Here is a 23790-nt window from a genome sequence, read left to right as displayed (position 1 = left end):
TGAAACTGCATCCAGATCATTTCGTTTTACGTCAGTTTAAGGGCTCCTTCAATATAGTCTTGAGTTCCTCCATGGAATGAAACATGACACTTAAATTTGAGGAAAGTCTCTCTATTCCTGCTTTTTTAAACTTTTGATATTTATACTGCTGTAAAATGTATACGTTTCAGCAAAATTAGGTCGTAGTCATATATTTATTACCGGTATGTCTTATAAGAGTGGGCTTTGCTTATACCTTATAATCCTGTGCAGCTTCATCTATGGGACAGAACTTGTGGTTTGCATGTTTTTTGTTGTTGTTTGACAACTCACAGGCTGTTTATCATTTGGACAGTACAGTTTGAGTTTTACTCTGTGCAGAATACAGAGCACCCCAGACCTGCTGAAGCTCTCTGACTCCTCCCGTGAGAAAGCCTCACACAGTTTCTTTAAAATCAGATTACAAGGAGGTTGTCCTGTTGAGGATCTTCTAGAAATGGGAATGTCCAGAATTCATTGAGACAGTCTTTACATAAGCTATGGCTACCCGACAGGTGGTCAGGATCCCTTAAGATGTTACAGCACACAGGACAGGATAAATCCTTTTCTTGGAGAGAATGTTTGGAAGACATAAAAAAAATCAATCCTAGTCACAATCCTCTGTAATGGCCTCTGAAGGGAGGAGAAATGCCTAACATTAGGCTACTTCACGTTTGTTTAGTCAGACGTGCTTTCAAATCTCAGTATTGATGCCATTTCCTCCTACTCTTTGGGGGTTGATTTCTTGTAGTCGGTGGAGTACATTTGAGACCTGTATCGTATTCTATGTCGAACATAGATAGCAGGTAAATTACACCTGTAGCTGATACAAGATGAATGTTAGTGTGAGCCGGGGGACTTTATCCTGGAAAGTTGTCACGAGTTCACATGAGTCAGTCACATGAATTGTTAAGTATTTTATGTCTTGATGATGACTTATCACTGGCCAGAACCCTCCCCCAACTCTCTCACGCACACACACACACATAAAGCACATACACATATTATGGGATTTTCCAGTCAGAACATACTTTTCTGTCAATGGGAAAGGATGCAATTAACAAGTCTTTGTTTGGAATGTTCACAAGGCCCACAAGTATTTTTATTCACAATTCCCAGCTTTAACAAATCCACAAATACTGCCCATATAAAACATAAGTAGTTTGTAGGCCTAATTATACCCAAATATGTATTATTTACTGAATATTCCTCTAGTTGAGCATTATATTACTGGTGACCCAGGCCTAACCCTGGGCCGTAACTCTCTTGCCCCCTCTACAGACTATTTACAACTTAAGCCGCAATATTATAGCCAGGGCTAAGAAAGCAATGCCATCATGTACATGCAGCAAAAACCACATTTACAGCAGAGCTAGCTAGCTAAGCTAATGGGACGAAAAGGACGGCGATTAGAACGTTTTGCCTGCTGTAGTATGTCATGCAGAATCCGAGATTCGTCTTCTACATTTAGGGACCTGCTTGTTGGATTGCCTTTTTTGGTTACATTTATTTAACAGCCAGCATAAATATGCTAGCGTTAGCTGGCTAGCTAATAGCTAGCTAGTGACTTTTGCTAGTTAGGACGAATATCAACACCCTCAGCTAGCTGTTGAAAGCAGAAGCGAAAACGACAAATACATGCCTATTATCGGATTTATTATTTGTTAGCAAGCTACGTAGGAAAGCACTTCGGGAAAAGCTAGCTGCCATGCTTCTCTTATATATGCAGTACGCTAGCTGTTCAACTAAGCTAGCTGATTAATTAGCTTGTTTGGTAGCAATGTCTTTCTTTTGCCTAGCATTTCGGCATGCATGTTTTTGCAATTCCACGTTTAATATGTCTGTTGGCAAAATTGCTACTGAATTGCATCACCACGAGTAGCTAATAACAGCATCATGTAAAGAGTTTGACGGCACGTGCATGTACCGGATAAGAACCCAGGTTTTAGCTATTTCTCCTGCGAGTGGTCCTATGGTGTAATGGTTAGCACTCTGGACTTTGAATCCAGCGATCCGAGTTCAAATCTCGGTAGGACCTCGTCATTTTGATGGAAAATATCCCAACAGTTACACAAATATTATGGACAGTGAAATTATTGGTAGTTATCTCAGATGTGGATTTGTTGTCTCCTGTCAAAAGGTAAAATACAACAGTTGATGGGTCTTCTGTACTAGGGCCCCCCAAGTTTTCTAAGCAAAAAAAAAAAAGAATAAAAACTACTTTTTTAAATCATTTTTATTTTCATTTTAAACATAATACACTGTAAAACAGGCAATCTGCTCCAATTGATTTTATTTTAATAAATCTTCTAAAGTATTCCCAAACATAATAGACGTGATCGTATACAAACGTAGGCAAGGTTTGAAATGTTTTAGTCAAGCATATTTTGGGTTTGCGGTCAAATTTGCAGTCTCCAAATTATTTTTTATTATGTTCCAGCCCCCGTCCATCCCCTCTAGAAAAAAATAGGCCCGCAGCTGAATCTAGTTGATGATCCCTGCCATAGATACAGTGCCTTCAGAAACTATTCATACCCCTTGATTTATTCCACATTTTGTGTTGCAGCCTGGATTCAATTTAGATTTTTTTCCTCACCCATCAACACACAATTCCCCATAATGATTAAAGTAAAAAAGCATGTTTTAAGAAATCTTAAATACAGAAATATATATTTTACGTAGGTATTCACACCCCAAGTCAATACATGTTAGAATCATCTTTGACAGCAATTACAGCTGAGTTTCTGGGTAAGTCTAAGAAATTTGCACATCTGGATTGTACAATATTTGTACATTATAATTTTTAAAATTCTAATAAGCCATTTTCAAGTCTTGCCATAGATTTTCAGGCTGATTTAAGTCAAAACTGTAACTAGGCCACTCTGGAACATTTAATGTCACCTGGGTAACATTCCAGTGTATTTGGCCTCATTTTAAGTTCTTGTCCTGCTGAAATGTGAATTTGTAACCGTGTCTATTGGAAAGCAGACAACCACGTTTTCCTCTAGGATCTTGTCTGTGCTTAGCTCTATTCCATAGTTTTTGTAATCCTTAAAAACTCCCTAGTCCTTCCTGATGACAAGCATACCCATAACATTGTGGCCACCACCATGCTTGAAAATATGAAAAGTGGTACTCAGTTATGTGTACCCCCAACATAACTCTTTATATTCAGGACAAAGTTCATTGCTTTGGCACATTTTTCCCCCAGTTTTACTTTAGTGCCTTATTGCAAACAGGATGCATGTGTTGGAATATTTTTATTCTGTACAGGCTTCCTTCTTTTCACTGTCATTTAGGTTAGTATTGTGGAGTAAATACGATGTTGATCCATCCTGTTTTTTCCTATCACAGCCATTAATCTTTGTAAATGTTTTAAAATCACCTTTGGCCTCATGGTGAATTCTCTGAACGGTTTCCTTCCTCTCTGGCAATTGAGTGAAGACGCCTGAATCTTTGATGGGACTGGATGTATTGATACACCATCCAACTTTAAGAATCCGCTATCTGTGCAGCTTACCGATCGCTGCAGCTGTACACATCCCATCTGTAAATAGCCCATCCAACTAAATAACTTATCCCCATATTGTTTAAAAAAAAACTTTTTTGCTCATTTGCACACCAGTATTTCTATTTGCACATTATCATCTGCACATCTATCACTCCAGTGTTAATTTGACAAATTGTAATTACTTCGCTACTATTGACCTATTCATTGCCTTTACCTCCTTACCACATTTGCATACACTGTATACAGATTTTTCTATTGTGTTGTTGACTATACTTTTGTTTATCCCATGTGTAACTGTGTTTTTTGTCGCACTGCTTTGCTTTATGCTGGCCAGGTCGCAGCTGTAAATGAGAACTTGTTCTCAACTGGCCTACCTGGTTAAATAAAAATGTTTAAAATGTGACTTGTTGAGCAAATCTCTACTCTTGAACTTATTTAGGCTTTCCTTAACAAAGGGGTGAATACTTATTGACAAGACATTTTTGATTAATTCGTCAACATTTCTAAAAACATAATTCCACCTTGACATTATGGGGTATTGTGTGTAGGACAGTGACACAAAATCTTTATTTAATCCATTTTAAATTCAGGCTGTAATAAAATGTGGAAAAATCCAAAGGGTGTGAATACTTTCTGTAGGCACTGTACATGGTTTACCACTACTAAACATAGCTCTAGTATGTTTTTATTGGTTCTGAAGGCCTATTAGTATTTAGGTGGATCTACTAAAATCCCTTGGAAATATCACAACATTTTTGTGAGGTAATTTCAATTAAGGCAGACAGAACACATTTTCCCCCAACCCTTTATTTACTACATTTTCAGTTCAAAATATCAATGTTTTTCTTATACTGCTTTGTTATAAATTTTATCAGAGACTGAAAATATATCATAAACTCCATATGAAAAATACAAACAATAAATCATTAATCTAAATACTGCAATGATTGTCATGTAAAACACTCGATAACAAAACAGCACAAAAAAAGTATACAGGAATCAAACCTCAATAATAAAATATTCCTTTACAAAACAAAATATGAGTGCTTGGTTGTCTATGGCTTCAGAGTTATATATGGCTATACAGTATGTTTGGTTTAATACAAAGCAAATTGCAGGTCCAGGAAATTGGATCATAAAACATGTGGCCCAAGATAATCTCTAGTTCAATCTATTCTGTCATGGTTTTCTTTTATCTTGCTGTTGGATGTTCAGCTACGACTCATCTTAAGTTACAGTTGACTGCAAGGTTCACTAGCAGGTTGATTTAGTTTACATACAGTATTAAATATATTTAGATGTTTGAAAAATACATTTTAGGGGGAAAATAAGAGTATTTTCTGATTCTTAATGCCCATATCACTTTGGACATGGTGAGCTATGCTCACATTTATTAATTGCTACATTGAAGTGCATAACGCACCATTGTTAAATAAATACATAAACATAGTGTAGGAAAGTTCTTCTATGGTTTGGAAAATATTCTTTGGGATATGGTGTGTAAATTTAATCTTTAATTAAAAAACATCAGCGTTCATATCAATATAGCATTTAATCAACTCTTCAAATAGCTCTCTTCATATTCCTCTCCATGGGATCACTTGCTTATCCTCTCTTTGGCATGCCAGCCCAATGTAACCATAGAAAAAAACATAATAAAGACCATGGTCATGTTCATTAGGGCACGCAAGGGAAAACATTTTAAAAAGGTTTCGTAACAGAAAATGAAAATGAGTAAGTCCAGGCTATCCTTTGTTTCAATACATAATGAACACGACCCAGGATATGTTGCCATTCCAGTTCAACTATAAACGCAATAAAAATTACTCCGATTCCATTTCTGACATTCCATTACACTCACACATTTACTATAACCAGCTTCTGTGCTGTTTTGTCCAACTCGTCAAAGAGGTTGACTATACAGAAATATGGTAACATAATACTGACCAATAAAAAGTGATCTTCCAAATCTGCTTGTGTGCAAACTGGGTAGTCATTGACATTGTACAGGCTTTTTTATAAGGCTTGCCTATTTAAAATTACACATACTTCATAGTCATACAAACATGATTAAATGATAGGTGATGGCAAACAGTAACTGAATGGACCCCCCAAAATAATATATATAAAGCTCACCCGGTAGAGGTGGTGTTAATCGACTCACTTAACTGTAGAGGAAAAGCTTAACTCTGTATCACCTCAAAATATATTCTCTAACATACCGTCTTGATGGACATGATGCATGTCCAATCCTGTTCCTCTCCTGGACCAGTGGACAGCTATCTTCAATCATGAACACACACAAACACACACCAATTTGCAGACCCATACCCACCACTTTGTACACACACTCACCAATTTGTACACACAAACACAGACAAATTTGCAGAAACACATACCCAACCATTATCGCCCACCAATTTACACACTGTGACCCACACACTGTTATCCCCTGTTGTGGCTCTTGCTCTGGGGGGCCCTAGCTCATCTGCGTTGCTGCTGGGGCCCCAGCATGACCTTGTTGATAAAGTTGACGATGGCCACAGCTGGCTGCTCCGGGTCCATCTCAGCGAACAGGTGACACACGTTCTCGGATGCGCTGCCAGTCCGCCTGGCCACAAAGCCAAACACCCTACAGGAGAGAGGGATGATGAGAGAGAAAGAGGGGGGGGGGTGAAAGGGGACCAGAAAAAGGATGGCGTAGGAGATTAGTTCAACAGACAGGTGAATCAAAGAGAACAGGTTTTCTGGTTGTTGTTTTAAGATCTATGATGGTAGCAGAGTTCCCCTTTTCAGTGCGCTCATTGTGTTCTTCTAATGAGAATCACAGATATGAGAAGAACCGTGGGGCATCACTTGACTTTAATTCACTTTAAATGATATTTTAAGGATCATTCAATGTAAGGATCAATTTGATAAAAAGTAATATTTTCTAAAAGAGGATACTGTTGGATAAATTGCCATGCACACACACAATGCTATCCACACACACAGACAAGCAGAGAGACACACACATGCACTTACTTGCTTGACTTATCAAAATTAGTCCACCTGAAGCAGACAGACAGGCAGAGAGACAGGGACATAAAGACAAGGCTTAGATAATCACATGGATGCACGAGACAGATAGAGCTTCTCAAATACATCAAAAAGAGCAGTCATACAGGTACAGCTGTTGTACTTAACCAGAAAAAAATTATACTATAGTTGCACATTGCACAAACAGGTTTATACTGTACCAGTATTTAGAAACATTAATAGAAGTCCCTTCAAGCTGTAGCAGTCATAATAGCTCAATACAGGGTTAATACTGTTATTAACACTACAACATTTAGCCAGGGTTGGGATCAATTAGATTTGAAATAACAATGAACGAGATGAATTGACCCCAACCCTAAACTACATTGCAATATCTGTTTACCAAATGAAGCAGTGTTTAGAAATGACAAAACACAAGGTCAACTTCGCTACATAGCTAAAGACCCTTTATGGTCTGTATTTGCTCAAACACATCATTTGTTACTGTTCATTCGGTGGTATTCACATAGAAACACGATCTATGTAACAGTGGTTGCATATAGGCATAAAGCCAGTGTCAGAACCTATCGTTCCATGTGTTGTCTAAAGGTTACTCTAACGTTTGCCTGACGTTGGGCCCACCTCTGGTCCTGAGGCTCCACGCTGCTGAAGGTCACACTGTTGATGGGGTAGTGTCTCCTGAAAAATAGTCTGCATAGAGGGAAAGATAAGAAACGTGGGTAAAAGAGATGGGGGGGGGAACAGTCAGAGGATGATAGTGTGCATACCTAAACAAGAAGATAGCTTTACAGAGGTAAAGTTACATTAAAAATAAATAAAGAATATGGCTAGTTATGAGAATAGGCGCCAGCAATGATAAACATAAGTTATTCTGTACGAAATTCCATGTGACAGAAATATCATGTAAAAGTATTTTGACACTATGTTTAAAATCACTTTAAATTGTTTTAAACGTATAAAAAGTTGGATAAGATTTGAAACACAGGAATCAAGACATCTATCTACATACGATAGCCATAGGACCTGGAATGGTGTTGGATGGAATAGTGGTTGTTTTACAGGCTCGAGACTATCCTATCAACGTGATCTGAATAACTGTAACGTCAGGGAAACTCAAGGGAGGGTGTGTGTGTCTCTTAATAACAAGCTGGTGCGCAATCTCTAATCTGAAGGATGTCTTGAGGCTCTGCTCTCCTGAGTTAGAATAGCTCATGATAAGCTGTAGACCATGCTATTTACCAAGAGAGTTTTCATCTATATTTTTTGGAGACGTCTATTTAACACCACAAACCGATTCTGGCACTAAGACCACACTCAACGAGCTGTATAGTGCCACATGCAAACAAGAAAATGCTCACGCAGAGGTGGCGCTCATACTGGCCGGTGATTTTAATGCAGGAAAAATGAAAAACGTTTGAGTTAGTTTCGACCAGCATGCCACCTGTGCAACAAGAGGTGAAAAAAAAACTCTAGAACACCTTCACTCCACACAAAGAGACACATACAAAGTTCTCCCCCACCCTCCATTTGGCAAATCTGACAATAAATCTATCCTCCTGATTCCTGCTCACAAGCAAAAATTCAAACAGGAAGTAACAGTGACATGCTCAATAAGGAAGTGGTCCGATGAAACGGATGCTAAGCTACAGGACTGTTTTTCTAGCACAGAATGGAATATGTTCCAGGATTCATCTGATGGCATTGAGGTTTGAGTTGAGTTTACCACATCAGTCACCGGTTAATAAGTGCATTGATGACGTTGTCCCCACAGTGACCATACGTACATATCCCAACTAGAAGCCATGGATTACAGGCAACATCCGCAATGAGCTAAAGGCTAGAGCTGCCGCTTTCAAGGAACAGGACACTAACACGGATGCTTATAAGAAATCCCGCTATGCCTTGCGACGAACCATCAAACAGGCAAAGCGTCAATACAGGACCAAGATTGAATCCTACTACATCGGCTTTGACGCTCGTCGGATGTGGCAGGGCAAGCAAACTACCAGATTACAAAGGGAAACCCAGCCATGAGCTTTCCAGTGAAGGGAGCCTACAATACGAGCTAAATCCCTTCTATGCTCGTTTCCAGGCTAGCAACACTGAACCATGCATGAGAGCACCAGCTGTTACAGACGACTGCATGATCAGCCAATGTGAGTAAGTCCTTTAAACAGGTTAACATTTACAAGCCCGCAGACGGATTACCAGGACGCGTACTCAGAGCATGAGCTGGCCAGCGTCTTCAACATTTTCAACCTCTCACTGACCCAGTCTAATACCTACATGTTTCAAGCAGACCACCTTAGTCCCTGTGCCCAAGAATTCCAAAGTACCCTGTCTAGTACCCTAGGACCATGCCCCAGGACTACCTGACATGATGACTCCTTGCTGTCCCCAGTCCACCTGGCCATGCTGCTGCTCCAGTTTCAACTTCCACCTGACTGTGCTGCTGCTCCAGTTTCAACTGTTCTGCCTTATTATTATTCGACCATGCTGGTCATTTATGAACATTTGAACATCTTGGCCATGTTCTGTTATAATCTCCACCCGGCACAGCCAGAAGAGGACTGGCCACCCCACATAGCCTGGTTCCTCTCTAGGTTTCTTCCTAGGTTTTGGCCTTTCTAGGGAGTTTTTCCTAGCCACCGTGCTTCTACACCTGCATTGCTTGCTGTTTGGGGTTTTAGGCTGGGTTTCTGTACAGCACTTTGAGATATCAGCTGATGTACAAAGGGCTATATAAATAAATTTGATTTGATTTGATTTGATAAATGACTATCGTCCCATAGCACTCACATCTTTCCTGCTACCACACAGAAAGTGATACTGATGCACCAAGTCTGGAACCAATGGGACCCTGAACAGCTTCTAACCCAAGTCATAAGACTGCTAAATAGTTAGTTAAATAGTTAACCAATAGCTACCTGGAATATATGCATTGACCCTTTTCACTAACTCTTGACTCATCACATAATCTGCTGTTACTGTGGACACCCCATCAAATGAGTGGATTCGGCTATTTCAGCCACACCTGTGCAATCGCCATAGACAAACATTGGCAGTAGAATGGCCTTACTGAAGAGCTCAGCGACTTTCAATGTGGTAACATCATAGGATGCCACCTTTCCAACAAGTTAGTTTGTCAAATTTCTGCCCTGCTAGAGCTGCTCTGGTCAACTGTAAGTGCTGTTGTTGTGAAGAGGAAACATCTAAGAGCAACAACAAGCTCACAGAACGGGATCGCAGAGTGCTGAAGTGCGCAGGACGTAAAAATTGTCCGTCCTCGGTTGCAACACTCACTACCAAGTTCCAAACTACCTCTGGAAGCAATGTCTGCACAATAAACTGTTCGTTTGGAGCTTCATGTTATGGGTTTCTATGGCCGAGCAGCCGCACACAAGCCTAAGATCACCATGTGCGATTTGAAGCGTCGGCTGGAGTGGTGTAAAGAACTCCGTCATTGGACTCTGGAGCAGTGGACAAGTTTTCTCTGGAGTGATGAATGAAGCTTCACCCTCTGGCAGTCGGACGGGCGGATCTGGGTTTGGCAGATGCCAGGAGAATGCTACCTGCCCCAAAGCATAGTGCCAACTGTAAAGTTTGGTCGAGGAGGAATAATGGTCTGGAGCTGTTTTTCATGGTTCGGTCTAGTTCCCTTAATTCTATTGAATGAAAAACGCTACAGCATACAATGAATTTCTAGACGATTCTGTGCTTCCAACTTTGTGGCAACAGTTTGGGGAAGGCCCTTTCCTGTTTCAGCATGACAATGCCCCCATGCACAAAGCGAGGTCAATACAGAAATTGTTTGCCGAGATTGGTGTGGAAGACCTTGACTGGCCTGCAGATCCCTGACCTCAACCCCAATGAACACCTTTGGGATGAATTGGAACGCCGACTGTGAGCCAGGCCCAATTACCCAACATCGGTGCCTGACCTCACTAATGCTCTAGTGGCTGAATGGAAGCAAGCCCCCACAGCAATACTCCATCTAGTGGAAAGCCTTCCAAGAAGAGTGGAGGCTGTTATGGCAGCAAAGAGGGGATCAACTCCATATTAATGCCCGTGATTTTGGAATGAGATGTTTGAGAAGCAGGTGCCCACTTACTTTTGGTCATGTATGTACTTATCTACCTAAATTACTTCGTACCCCTGCATGTCGTTACTGGTCCCCCATGTATATAGCAAAGTTATAGGTACTAATTTTGTATTTATTCCTTGTGTTATTCTTTTTCTAATTTCTATTGCTTATATATGTTTTTCTCTGCATTACTGGTAAGGACGCCTTAGTAAGCATTTCACTGTTAGTCTACATCTGTTGTTTCCAAAGCATGTGACAAAAAAACTTTACTTGATTTTGGATGTAAACAGACGAGGTTAAGCAGGTGTAGGCCTAATCTTAAGCCAGGTAGTACACACCTTCTCTGGCTGTCGGTCAGCGTGATACCCTGAGTGGACACTTTGAAGTGGACCACTGTGGCTGTGGGCCGAGGACTCTGGGTCAGAGTGCACCTGGTCGCCTTGGAGACAGCTTGAGGCCCGGTCAGTGACTCTGTCTCCACAGAGTTCAGGTAGAGTACGTTACAGGCTGGAGGGAGATGGGGATGGAGAGAGGGAGAGAGAAAGAGAGGGGGAGTGAGAGAGATGGGGGGGGTGAGACATGGAGGGAGGGAGAGGTTAGGGGGAGAGAGAGAGAGAGAGAGAGGGAGGGAGATTAGGAATTATGGATTTCCATGGATTAACATGAGCAGTATTTAGAGATGGAATTAGGTCATGTCACACCTACACAAGGCAAACCTAACTTGAGAGGAGCTTGCCGAGCTTAATGCAATGATAGACAGTGAGTGTGGATTGACGTAAATGGGGTGGGTATATTTGCTAAATCATGCTAGCATTCCACACTGTTTTCCTATCTCTCTGTGGTGATTCAGGTACCTAGAGCCACCACTACTGGCGAAAGCCTGCATTGCAGCTGTATTTGACCCTTGAACTTTTAACTCTCTCACCTGCGCCCTGTTTGAGGAGGTCTGCTGCAGTACTGGTGTTGCTGGCACTATGCATCTCCTGCAGCTCTCCAACCAGATCTGGAAAACAGTGATGTTAGGACAACATTTTCCCATGACTCACCTTAAAACCATGCAAACACTGTGTACAGACATACACAAGACAAACAAACACATAACACACTCCCAATACACACTTCACATGCACTTTCTGTAAATTGTATATTGTGTATTGCACACATATAGCTTATGCACTATTGATATACACATGTAGTATCTGCCCCATATTGTTAGATAAAAAGTGACTCCTTTGAAACATATAGGGATTTACCTTTCTCTGGGATGCACAAGGCACATGGCAGGGAGATAGGAGTGATGGAGTGCTGGTACACTAAGGCAGATAAACTTCCTAAAACACATACGCATATCAGATCAGCACAGGTAGAGGAGACGAAGAAGGGAAGTTCCCATTTTCACAATAAATCAAATCAAATTTGTCACATGCTCCGAATACAGCAGGTGTAGACCTTACCGTGAAATGCATACTTACAAGCCCGTATCCAACCATGCAGTTCAAGAAAGAGTTAAGAAAATATTTACTAAAAAAACTGAAGGAAATATAAAATATGTCACAAGACGCAGGCCTCCTAATTGTCCCTAGAATTTCTAAGCAAACAGCTGGAGGCAGGGCTTTCTCCTATAGAGCTCCATTTTTATGGAACGGTCTGCCTACCCATGTCAGAGACGCAAACTCGGTCTCAACCTTTAAGTCTTTACTGAAGACTCATCTCTTCAGTGGGTCATATGATTGAGTGTAGTCTGGCCCAGGAGTGGGAAGGTGAACGGAAAGGCTCTGGAGCAACGAACCGCCCTTGCTGTCTCTGCCTGGCCGGTTCCCCTCTTTCCACTGGGATTCTCTGCCTCTAACCCTATTACAGGGGCTGGGTCACTGGCTTACTGGGGCTCTCTCATGCCGTCCCTGGAGGGGGTGCGTCACCTGAGTGGGTTGATTCACTGTTGTGGTCATCCTGTCTGGGTTGGCGCCCCCCTTGGGTTGTGCCGTGGCGGAGATCTTTGTGGGCTATACTCAGCCTTGTCTCAGGATGGTAAGTTGGTGGTTGAAGATATCCCTCTAGTGGTGTGGGGGCTGTGCTTTGGCAAAGTGGGTGGGGTTATATCCTTCCTGTTTGGCCCTGTCTGGGGTGACCTCGGATGGGGCCACAGTGTCTCCTAACCCCTCCTGTCTCAGCCTCCAGTATTTATGCTGCAGTAGTTTATGTGTCGGGGGCTGGGGTCAGTTTGTTATATCTGGAGTACTTCTCCTGTCCTATTCGGTGTCCTGTGTGAATCTAAGTGTGCGTTCTCTAATTCTCTCCTTCTCTCTTTCTTTCTCTCTCTCGGAGGACCTGAGCCCTAGGACCTGAGCTCCAGGACTACCTGACATGATGACTCCTTGCTGTCCCCAGTCCACCTGGCCATGCTGCTGTTCCAGTTTCAACTGACCTGAGCCCTAGGACCATGCCCCAGGACTACCTGACATGATGACTCCTTGCTGTCCCCAGTCCACCTGGCCATGCTGCTGCTCCAGTTTCAACTTCCACCTGACTGTGCTGCTGCTCCAGTTTCAACTGTTCTGCCTTATTATTATTCGACCATGCTGGTCATTTATGAACATTTGAACATCTTGGCCATGTTCTGTTATAATCGCCACCCGGCACAGCCAGAAGAGGACTGGCCACCCCACATAGCCTGGTTCCTCTCTAGGTTTCTTCCTAGGTTTTGGCCTTTCTAGGGAGTTTTTCCTAGCCACCGTGCTTCTACACCTGCATTGCTTGCTGTTTGGGGTTTTAGGCTGGGTTTCTGTACAGCACTTTGAGATATCAGCTGATGTACGAAGGGCTATATAAATAAATTTGATTTGATTTGATAAAATAAAAAGTGACAATAAAAATGAGCCTATATACAGGGGGTACCGATACCGAGTCATTCTGCGGGGGTACAGGTTAGTAGAGTTATTTTGTACATTTAGGTAGGGGTAAAGTGACTATGCATAGATAATAAACAGCGAGTAGCAGCAGTGTAAAAACAAAGGGAGGAGGCGGGTGTCAATGTAAATGGACGGATGATCCATTTGATGAATTGTTCTGCAGTCTATTTGGCTTGGGGGAAGGAGCTGTTAAAACATCTTGACGCACCCATCCCGTTAGCGGGATAATTTTCATCAATACCCGCTGAATTGCAGCACACCAAAATTCAAATTAAATTACTAAACATATTTAAATTTTCATGAAATCACAAGTGCAATATAGCAAAACACAGCTTAGCTTGTTGTTAATCCACCTGGTGTGTCAGATTTCAATACAGCTTTTTGGCGAAAGCATGACAAGCGTTTATTTAAGAACATCTCTCTCAGTAGACAAAATATTACAAACACCTAGTAGCCAAGTAGATTGGTCACGAAAGTCAGAAAAGCAACAGATTAAATCGCTTACCTTTGATGATCTTCGGATGTTTGCACTCACGAGACTCCCAGTTACACAATAAATGTTCCTTTTGTTCCATAAAGATTATTTTTATATCCAAAATACCTCCATTTGTTTGGTGCATTATGTTCAGAAATCCACAGGCTCGAGCGTTCACGACATCGCAAACGAAATTTCCAAATAATATCCGGAATGTCCACAGAAACATGTCAAATGGTTTTTATAATCAATCCTCAGGTTGTTTTTAAAATATATAATCAATAATATATAAACCGTGACTGTCGCTTTTTCAATAGGAGAGGGAGAGACAATGCCTGCCCCACTCTGTTGCGCAAGCAAAACTCTGCGAACACCCAGGTATCCACTGACAGGATGTTATCTTTCTCACTCATTTTTAAAAATAGAAGCCTGAAACTATGTTTAAAGACTTGACACCTTGAGGAAGCCATATGAAAAGGAATCTGGTTGATATCCCTTTAAATGGAGGCAAGGCATCCAATGGAACAGAGAGCTTTCAGGAAATACAGCACTTCCTGGTTTGATTTTCCTCAGGTTTTCGCCTTCAATAGCAGTTCTGTTATACTCACAGACAATATTTTGACCGTTTTGGACACTTTAGAGTGTTTTCTATCCTAATCTGACAATTATATGCATATTCTAGTTTCTGGGCCTGAGAAATAGGCAGTTTCAAATGGGTATGTTTTTTTAGCCAAAAACGAAAATCCTGCCCCCTACACTCAAGAAGTTTTTAAGGAGCCTTTTGGTCCTTACTTGGCACTCCGGTACCGCTTGCCGTGCGGTAGCAGAGATTACAGTCTATAGCTGTGTTCAAATACCCATACTAACATACTGTATACTACATACTTAATGAGTATATACTACATATCATTAGTTCATTTTAGTATACTGTAAACAGAACAGTATCCTTTCAGTTGAGCGTACTAGCTTTTCGCCAGTCTCCCGGAAGTTGATGCTGTTGCTATGCAACCTCTTGCTAGCTAATTAGCATAACACATTACTAGTTAGACATTTTACGACTTCATGTGTGTTCTTAAATTCAATCTGGAGTGCCAGAGTGCGCTCCTTGTCAGATTGTCCGTTTGTAAATTCAGAGCGCACACTGGATGCTCGGGCCGAGGAGTAGGGTTGATTTGAGCATTCTGACCTTACAACGGCAGTCAAGCACCCAAGCTAACATTGGCTAGAGTGACCACTCTGACCATTTTACTCGCCTTAGCAGAGCTGGTTAGACTGTTTTCATGTTATACAGAGCTTCAGTGACTGTTGCTGGCAACAATTTAATTACGCATTTTTGCTGAAGTTAACTGAACACCAGCCATATCCAACCGGTGTTGGGCGCTCGTAAATTCTTTAATCTGGCTCTGGTACACTCAGACAAGAGTGCTCTGAAGTCGGAGAAGATAGCCAAAGCGAATTTATGAAAGCACCCGAATGAATGTTCATTGAGAACCCACAACGACTACACAATTTAGCTAAACTAAGAATGAAGGGAATAATAAAGTCAATAAACGTTGGATAGTTAGATAGCATATAGTTAATATACTGGCAAGTTTGATTTTAAGTAGCCAATTTACGTTAGGTAACTAGCTAACATACTGGTACATACTGCTGTAATGATATGCTATGTGGTTCGTAAGGACAGCATAGCTAAAAACGTGCAAGGTAACTTATTTGAAAAGTAATAACTTGATTACATTGCTCAACATTTGGTTAACATTTGGTTAACACACTATCGTTGGCTGCATTTTTACCGCTATTTTCTTAAAATCTGAAACGATGTGAAGCCACGCCCATTTCCTGAATAATTGCATTATTTATTTTTTGTATTTCGCCTTTATTTAACCAGGTAGTCAAGTTGAGAACAAGTTCTCATTTACAAGTGCGACCTGGTCAAGATAAAGCAAAGCAGTTCGACACATACAACAACAGAGTTACACATGGAGTAAAACAAACATACAGTCAATACAGTAGAAAAATAAGTCTATATACAATGTGAGCAAATTAGGTGAGATAAGGGAGTAAAAGGTCATGGTGGTGAAGTAAATACAATATAGCAAGTAAAACACTGGAATGGTAGATTTGCAGTGGAAGAATGTGCAAAGTAGAGACAGAAATAATGGGGTGCAAATGAGCTAAATACAGTAGTGGGAGAGGTAGTTGTTTGGGCTAAATTATAGATGGGCTATGTACAGGTGCAGTAATCTGTGAGCTGCTCTGACAGCTGGTGCTTAAAGCTAGTGAGGGAGAAAAGTGTTTCCAGTTTCAGAGATTTTTGTAGTTCGTTCCAGTCATTGGCAGCAGAGAACTGGAAGGAGAGGCGGCCAAAGGAAGAATTGGTTTTGGGGGTGACCAGAGAGATATACCTACTGGAGCGCGTGCTACAGGTGGGTGCTGCTATGGTGACCAGCGAGCTGAGATAATGGGGGACTTTACCTAGCAGGATCTTGTAGATGACATGGAGCCAGTGGGTTTGGCAACGAGTATGAAGCGAGGGCCAGCCAACGAGAGCGTACAGGTCGCAGTGGTGGGTAGTATATGGGGCTTTGGTGACAAAACGGATGGCACTGTGATAGACTGCATCCAATTTATTGAGTAGGGTATTGGAGGCTATTTTGTAAATGACATCGCCGAAGTCGAGGATCGGTAGGATGGTCAGTTTTACAAGTATATGTTTGGCAGCATGAGTGAAGGGTGCTTTGTTGCGAAATATGAAACCAATTCTAGATTCAACTTTGGATTGGAGATGTTTGATGTGAGTCTGGAAGGAGAGTTTACAGTCTAACCAGACACCTAGGTATTTGTAGTTGTCCACATATTCTAAGTCAGAACTGTCCAGAGTAGTGATGTTGGATGGGTGGGCAGGTGCAGGCAGCGATCGGTTGAAGAGCTTGCATTTAATTTGACTTGTATTTAAGAGCAATTGGAGGCCACGGGAGGAGAGTTGTATGGCATTGAAGCTCATCTGGAGGGTTGATAACACAGTGTCCAAAGAAGGGCCAGAAGTATACAGAATGGTGTCGTCTGCGTAGAGGTGGACTCACCAGCAGCAAAAGCGACATCATTGATGTATACAGAGAAGAGAGTCGGTCCAAGAATTGAACCCTGTGGCACCCCCATAGAGACTGCCAGAGACCCGGACAACAGGCCCTCCGATTTGACACACTGAACTCTGTCTGAGAAGTAGTTGGTGAACCGGGCGAGGCAATCATTTGAGAAACCAAGGCTATCAGGTCTGCCGATGAGGATGTGGTGATTGACAGAGTCAAAAGCCTTGGCCAGGTCAATGAATACGGCTGCACAGTATTGTTTCATATCGATGGTGGTTAAGATATCATTTAAGACCTTGAGCGTGGCTGAGGTGCACCCATGACCAGCTCTGAAACCAGATTGCATAGTGGAGAAGGTATGGTGGGATTCGAAATGGTCTGTAATCTGTTTGTTGACTTGGCTTTCGAAGACCTTAGAAAGGCAGGGTAGGATAGATATAGGTCTGCAGCAGTTTGGGTCAAGAGTGTTTCCCCTTTTGAAGAGGGGGATGACCGCAGCTGCTTTTCAACCTTTGGGAATCTCAGACAACACGGAAGAGAGGTTGAACAAGCTAGTAATAGGGGTTGCAACAAATTAGGCAGATCATTTTAGAAAGAAAGGGTCCAGATTGTCTAGCCCGGCTGATTTGTAGGGGTCCAGATTTTGCACCTCTTTCAGATCATCAGCTGACTGGATTTGGGAGAAGGAGAAATGGGAAAGGCTTGGGAGAGTTGCTGTGGGGGGTGCAGTGCTGTTGACCGGGGTAGGGGTAACCAGGTGGAAAGCATGGCCCGCCGTAGAAAAATGCTTATTGAAAATTCTCAATTATAGTGGATTTATCGGTGGTGACAGTGTTTCTTATCCTCAGTGCAGTGGGCAGCTGGGAGGAGGTGTTCTTATTCTCCATGGACTTTAGTGTCCCAGAACTTTGAGCTTTTGTTGCAGGAAGCACATTTCTGCTTGAAAAAGCTAGTCTTGGTTTTTCTAACTGCCTGTGTATATTGGTTTCTAGCTTCCCTGAAAAGTTGCATATCAAAGGGGCTGTTCGATGCTAATGCAGAACGCCATAGGATGTTTTTGTGTTGGTTAAGGGCAGTCAGGTCTGGAGAGAACCAAGGGATATATCTGTTCCTGGTTCTAAATTTCTTGAATGGGGCATGCTTATTTAAAATGGGGAGGAAGGCATTTAAAAAAAATAACCAGGCATCCTCTACTGACGGGATGAGATCAATATCCTTCCAGGATACCCTGGCCAGGTCGATTAGAAAGGCCTGCTCGCTGAAGTGTTTCAGGGAGCGTTTGACAGTGATGAGTGGAGGTCGTTTGACTGCTGACCCATTACGGATGCAGGCAATGAGGCAGTGATCGCTGAGATCTTGGTTGAAAACAGCAGAGGTGTATTTAGAGGGCAAGTTGGTTAGGATGATATCTATGTGGGTGCACGTGTTTACGGCTTTGGGGTGGTACCTGGTCATTGATCATTTGTGTGAGATTGAGGGCATCAAGCTTAGATTGTAGGATGGCTGGGGTGTTAAGCACGTTCCAGTTTAGGTCGCCTAGCTGCATGAGCTCTGAAGATAGATGGGGGGCAATCAGTTCACATATGGTATCCAGAGCACAGCTGGCAGAGGCTGGTCTATAGCATTATGGGCCCTAAAGTATGGAAATCTGCGTGTGTACTTCATATTTTGCCGAATGACATCCAGGAACTTTTGGCATACTACATACATACTTTTGGCATACTATAGCCATACTATGACCAATAAGCATAATATATACTAAATTCACGTCACAAATAGTATGGGTAATATGAGTATTCAAACACAAATTATGATTTGGTTGACAAAATCTTTTGGCCTTCCTCTGACACTGCCTAGTACATAGGTCCTGGATAGTAGGAAGCTTGGCCCCAGTGATATACTGGTCCGTACGCACTACCCTCTGTAGCGCCTTACGGTCAGATGCCGAGCAGTTTCCATACCAGGCGGTGATGCAACCGGTCAAGATGCTCTCGATGGTGCACGTTGTAGAACTTTTTGAAGATCTGGGGAGCCTTGCCAAATCTTTTAAATCTCCTGAGGAGGAAAAGGTGTTGTCATGCCCTCTTCACGACTGTCTTGGGTTGTGGTTGGACCATGATAGTTCGTTGGTGGACACCAAGGAACTTGAAACCCCCTCCACTGCAGCCCGCCAATGTTATTGGGGGCCTGTTTAGCCCGCATTTTCCTGTAGTCCATGATCAGCTCTTTTGTCTTGCTCACATTGAGGGAGAGGTTCTTGTCCTGGCACCACTGCCAGGTCTCTGACCTCCTCCCTATAGGCTGTCTCATCGTTGTTGATGATCAGGCCTACCACTGTTGTGTCGTCAGAAAACGTATTGATGGTGTTGGCCACACAGTTGTGGGTGAAAAGGGAGAACAGGCGGGGACTAAGCACGCAACCCTGAGGGGTCCCGGTGTTGAGGATCAGCGTGGCAGATGTGTTGTTGCCTACCCGTCAGGAAGTCATGGATCCAGTTGCAGAGGGAGGTGTTTAGTCCCATGGTCCTTAGCTTAGTGATGAGCTTTGTGGGCACTATGGTGTTGAACGCTGAGCTTTAGTCAATGAATAGCATTCTCACGTAGGTGTTCCTTTTGTCCAGGTGAGAAAGGGCAGTGTGGAGTGCAATTGAGTTTGCATCATCTGTGGATCTGTTGCGGTGGTATGTGAATTGGAGTGGGTCTAGGGTTTCCTGGATGATGGTGTCAAAGCACTTCATGGCTACCGACGTGAGTGGTAGGCAGGTTACCTTGGGCACAGAGACTATGGTGGTCTGCTTGAAACATATAGGTATTACAGACTCGGTCAGGGAGAGGTGGAAAATGTCGGTGAAGACACTTGCCAGTTGGTCCACGCATGCTTTGAGTACACGTACCTGGTAGTCTGTCTGGTCCCGCGGCTTTGTGAATGTCTACCTGTTTAAAGGTCTTGCTTACATCGACTCCCGAGAGCAGTCGTCCGGAACGGCTGGTGCTCTCATGCATGCTTCAGCGTTGCTTGCCTCGAAGCAAGCATAAAAGGCCTTTAGGTCGTCTGATAGGCTCCCGTCACTGGGCAGCTCGCGTCTGGGGTTCCCTTTGTAGTCTAATAATTTGCAAGTCTTGCCACATCCAACGAGCGTCAGAGCCGGTGTAGTAGGATTCAATCTTAGTCCTGTATTGATGCTTTGCCTTTGACGGTGTAGTGGTATTTCTTCTATAAGAGTCCAGATTAGTGTCTCTAGCCTAAAGCTCGGAGCGGATGTTCTCTGTAATCCATGGCTTCTGGTTGGGATATGAACGTATGGTCACTGTGGGGACAATGTCGTCGATGCATTTATTAATGAAGCCGGTGACTGAGGTGGTATACTCCTCAATGCCATTGGATGAATCCCGGAACATATTCCAGTCTTGGTTAGCAAAACAGTCCTGTAGCGTAGCATCCGCGTCATCTGACCACTTCCGTATTGAGGAGTCACTGGTACTTCCTGCTTTAGTTTTTGCTTGTAATCAGGAATAGGGGTGGATAGAATTATGGTCAGATTTGCCAAAAGGAGGGTGAGGGAGAGCTTTGTATGTGTCTCGGTGTGTGGAGTAAAGGTAGTCTTGAGTTTTTTTCCCCCTCTGGTTGCACATGTGACATGCTGGTAGAAATTTGGTAAAACGGATTTAAGTTTGCCTGCATTAAAGTCCCCGGCCACTAGGAGCGCAGCTTTTGGATGAGCATTTTCTTTTTTTCTTATGGCCTTATACAGCTCGTTGAGTGCCGTCTTAGTGCCAGCATCGGTTTGTGGTGGCAAATAGACGGCTACGAATAATAGATGATAACTCTCTTGTAGATAGTGTGGTCTACAGCTTATCATGAAGTACTCTACCTCAGGCGGGCAATATCGCAAGACTTCTTTTATTTTAGAAATAGCGCACCAGCTGTTATTTACAAATAGACACACACCCTGCCCCTCGTCTTACCAGACGTAGCTTCTCTGTCTGGCCGATGCACAGAATACCCAGTCAGCTCTATAGTGTCGTCGTTCAGGCACGACTCTGTGAAACGTAGGATATTCTTAAATCGTAGATTATCCATTTTATTTTCCAGTGATTGCATGTTGGACAATAGTACTTATGGTAGTGGAAGTTTACTCACTCGCCTACGAATACTCAGAAGGCAGCCCGACCTCCACCCCCCTTTTCTCCATTCTTCACGCAAATGACGGGGGTTTGGGCCTGGTCTCGAGAAAGCAGTATATCCTTTGCATCGGACTCGTTAAAGTAAAAGTCTTTGTCCAATTCGAGGTGAGTAATCGCTGTTCTGATGTCCAAAAGCTCTTTTTGGTCATAGAAAACGGTAGCAGCAACATTATGTACAAAACAAAATCAGTTTTCAAACAATGCAAAAAAACCAAGCAAAATAGCACAGTTGGTTAGGAGCCTGTAAAACATCAGCCATCCCTTCCGGCGCCATTATACACTAGAGTCGAGTAGAGCTGTAATGCGCTGGCCTGGTTATGCAGCCACCATAGTTGCTGGAACCGCGCTGTGAAGACAATGTCAACTGAAAATATCTGAGCCAGCTCAGTAGCTCTACGGTTTGGGTCTGCAGTGTATGATAGTGTGAAAAGGGAATTAGAGCAATGATTGATGTAAATGTGAGGCCAACAGCGACATCTGCAGGATGGAAATAGGACTCACCGAAATAGGACTCGTTCTGACAGCCCTTTATCTTGACCCCCCGCGAGCCCGTCTCTATGAGGAAATGTCTGACTAGCTGCGCCTGAGAATCGACTGAGACAGAGAAAATGAGGGAGGAAGGACGAGAAAGGGGGGTAGGGAGAAAGAGAGAGACAGAATGCGAGGAGGGAGAGAGAGGAGGAGACCTCAATGAATGCTAGGTAGTTGTAGAAGACAACACCTTGCCATAGTATCAAGAAAAACTATGCTGGTCATAGTAGTGAACAATTGGCATTACCCAATAAGAACGATCACCCTTTCTTTCGCTTAATCTTCCAACAAAATTAAATGATGATAAAGCAAAACAGTACAAAGTTAGTAAACTGTTACATGAACCAAAATCATGACCTTTGCCTTTTGGGTACAATAAATATGAATTGAATTTACGGCAAGCGTTGTTGACGTTGTTTGAAGGATGGCTGGCCACCTTGAGGGCCAGGCCGTAGGCCCCTTGGAAGGAGTTACTGTCCCGGATCAGGAAGGACCCTGGCTCCTTGTCCTTCAACACAGCGATGGCTACATGGAGGGAGAAGAAACACGTATTATGGAAGAAACGAGTTACTAAGACTTTAATTTAGAAAATATACACTACAACAGTGTTTCTCAACTCAATATAGTACCAGATGTTTCCATATAAACACAGTTGCAATTGACATTAGATCATGTGTTGGGGACTATCCAAATAAAGTGAGACCCTTCAAAACCTCAGAAGAGGCCTGTGCCCTTACCTTGGTCTCTTGAGATGCTAGGCTTGTACCAGAACTTGGAGCTGTCCTGGACAAACTTGGCATTGACCTTGCTGCTCTCCACCACCTCCTCTCTGACACCAGGGTGTGCCAGTCCTCGTCTGACAGATGGGGGCAGCTCCCCCACCGAGGGTGAGAAAGTGACCTGGAGGAGGCTGGACTGAGGAGAGACCCCCATGGGTCCTATGGTACCCAGAGAGGCCCTGAGAAGAGACTGTGAGCCGTAACCATTGGGGGACCCTGGCATGGAGGACAGGCGCCTCTTTTCGGGGAGGGGGGGCTGGGCGGTGGGGATGGTGACGGCGGTGTAGCCCGTGTAGGGGACGTGTGGCACGTTGAGTAGAGGGTAGTAATAGGACGCCAGGGGAAAGGTTGGGGTGTTGTACCCATCTGGGACAGGCGATGGGGGTTTCGGGTCGCTGTCACTCACATGGGTCAGTCTTCGCCCAGATGGGTCCGTGGCCAATGGAGAGGGCTGAGGGGAGGGGCGTTGCTCTGGGGAGCCAATGTGAAGGTGCGGAGAGGGAGGGACAGAGCTGGGGCTGGAACAAGGGGTCAGGGATGTGCCACTGCCCTTTTCTGACAAGAGGGAGTCACTAGGGAGAGCGGTGCCATTGAGTTGCACTTGGACTGGGCCGAATGAATTCTTTGGGCTCGGGACGGAGGCGGCCTGAGTGGACATCTCAGTTCCGCTAGACCCCTTTGTTTCACTCTCTACGACCTTCAATTCTCCATCTTCAGCTGTAGTTGGAGGTGGATGTACACTTACAGTGTGCACTTGCGTTGAGCCAGTAGGGTTTACGCGTTCATTCGGCATCTGTATGTTCTCTTTAGAAGAAGAGATGTCATCTTGGTTTTGTGTCTCCACCCACGTTGGTGGTGTCTTGGAGTGTCCATTCGGCAGTGTCCATTCGGTTTCTGGTGTGCTACTGTTGCTGTTAGGCTCCCTCGTGGTGGAGTGGGAGGCTGAGGCTTCAGACATTGGGGCCACACTGAGGGACTCTATCAGCTGGGGCCCTCGACTTGGCTCCCGGGGGCCTGCTGGAGGACTCCGGGTGGAACCCTCGGTGGGGTCGCACATCTTCTCTTCATCTGGCTTCTTCTCACTAGAGCAGAGACATTAGAATGTTAGTTTCTACTCATTGACACATTTAAAAAGTACTAAAGCCAACGTAGAAGAGGTACGTGATGACA

The 23790-nt window shown here is 43.4% G+C and overlaps 1 protein-coding gene and 1 non-coding gene across 8 annotated transcripts in view; one reads left to right on the top strand and one right to left on the bottom strand.

The window, feature by feature from the left end:
• Nucleotides 1–1984: 1984 nt before the first annotated feature.
• trnaq-uug lies at nucleotides 1985–2056 on the top strand. The gene has a single exon. It is a non-coding gene; the product is annotated as a tRNA-Gln (tRNA).
• Nucleotides 2057–4320: 2264 nt separating this feature from the next.
• Nucleotides 4321–23790, bottom strand: part of LOC112267760 (tensin-2) — a 90774-nt gene continuing 71304 nt past the window's right edge. For 5 of the 7 annotated variants that reach the window (XM_024445938.2, XM_024445902.2, XM_024445903.2 and 2 more), the window contains 9 exons: nucleotides 22579–23702; nucleotides 22238–22366; nucleotides 21812–21904; nucleotides 11906–11983; nucleotides 11578–11655; nucleotides 10991–11159; nucleotides 7190–7258; nucleotides 6554–6580; nucleotides 4321–6161 (listed from right to left, as the gene is read on the bottom strand). In XM_024445938.2, the coding sequence (XP_024301706.1) occupies nucleotides 6014–6161; nucleotides 6554–6580; nucleotides 7190–7258; nucleotides 10991–11159; nucleotides 11578–11655; nucleotides 11906–11983; nucleotides 21812–21904; nucleotides 22238–22366; nucleotides 22579–23702 (1915 nt within the window). In that variant the 3' untranslated portion in view covers nucleotides 4321–6013. The remainder of the gene's footprint in view (nucleotides 6162–6553; nucleotides 6581–7189; nucleotides 7259–10990; nucleotides 11160–11577; nucleotides 11656–11905; nucleotides 11984–21811; nucleotides 21905–22237; nucleotides 22367–22578; nucleotides 23703–23790) is intronic. The other 2 variants (XM_024445915.2, XM_024445922.2) reach the window with 2 other exon arrangements.

This window comes from Oncorhynchus tshawytscha, linkage group LG02 (assembly GCF_018296145.1).
Source record: "Oncorhynchus tshawytscha isolate Ot180627B linkage group LG02, Otsh_v2.0, whole genome shotgun sequence".
NCBI lineage: Eukaryota > Metazoa > Chordata > Actinopteri > Salmoniformes > Salmonidae > Oncorhynchus > Oncorhynchus tshawytscha.
The sequence above is the reverse complement of the archived record's forward strand: the minus strand, read 5'-3'. Positions and strand labels throughout refer to the sequence as shown.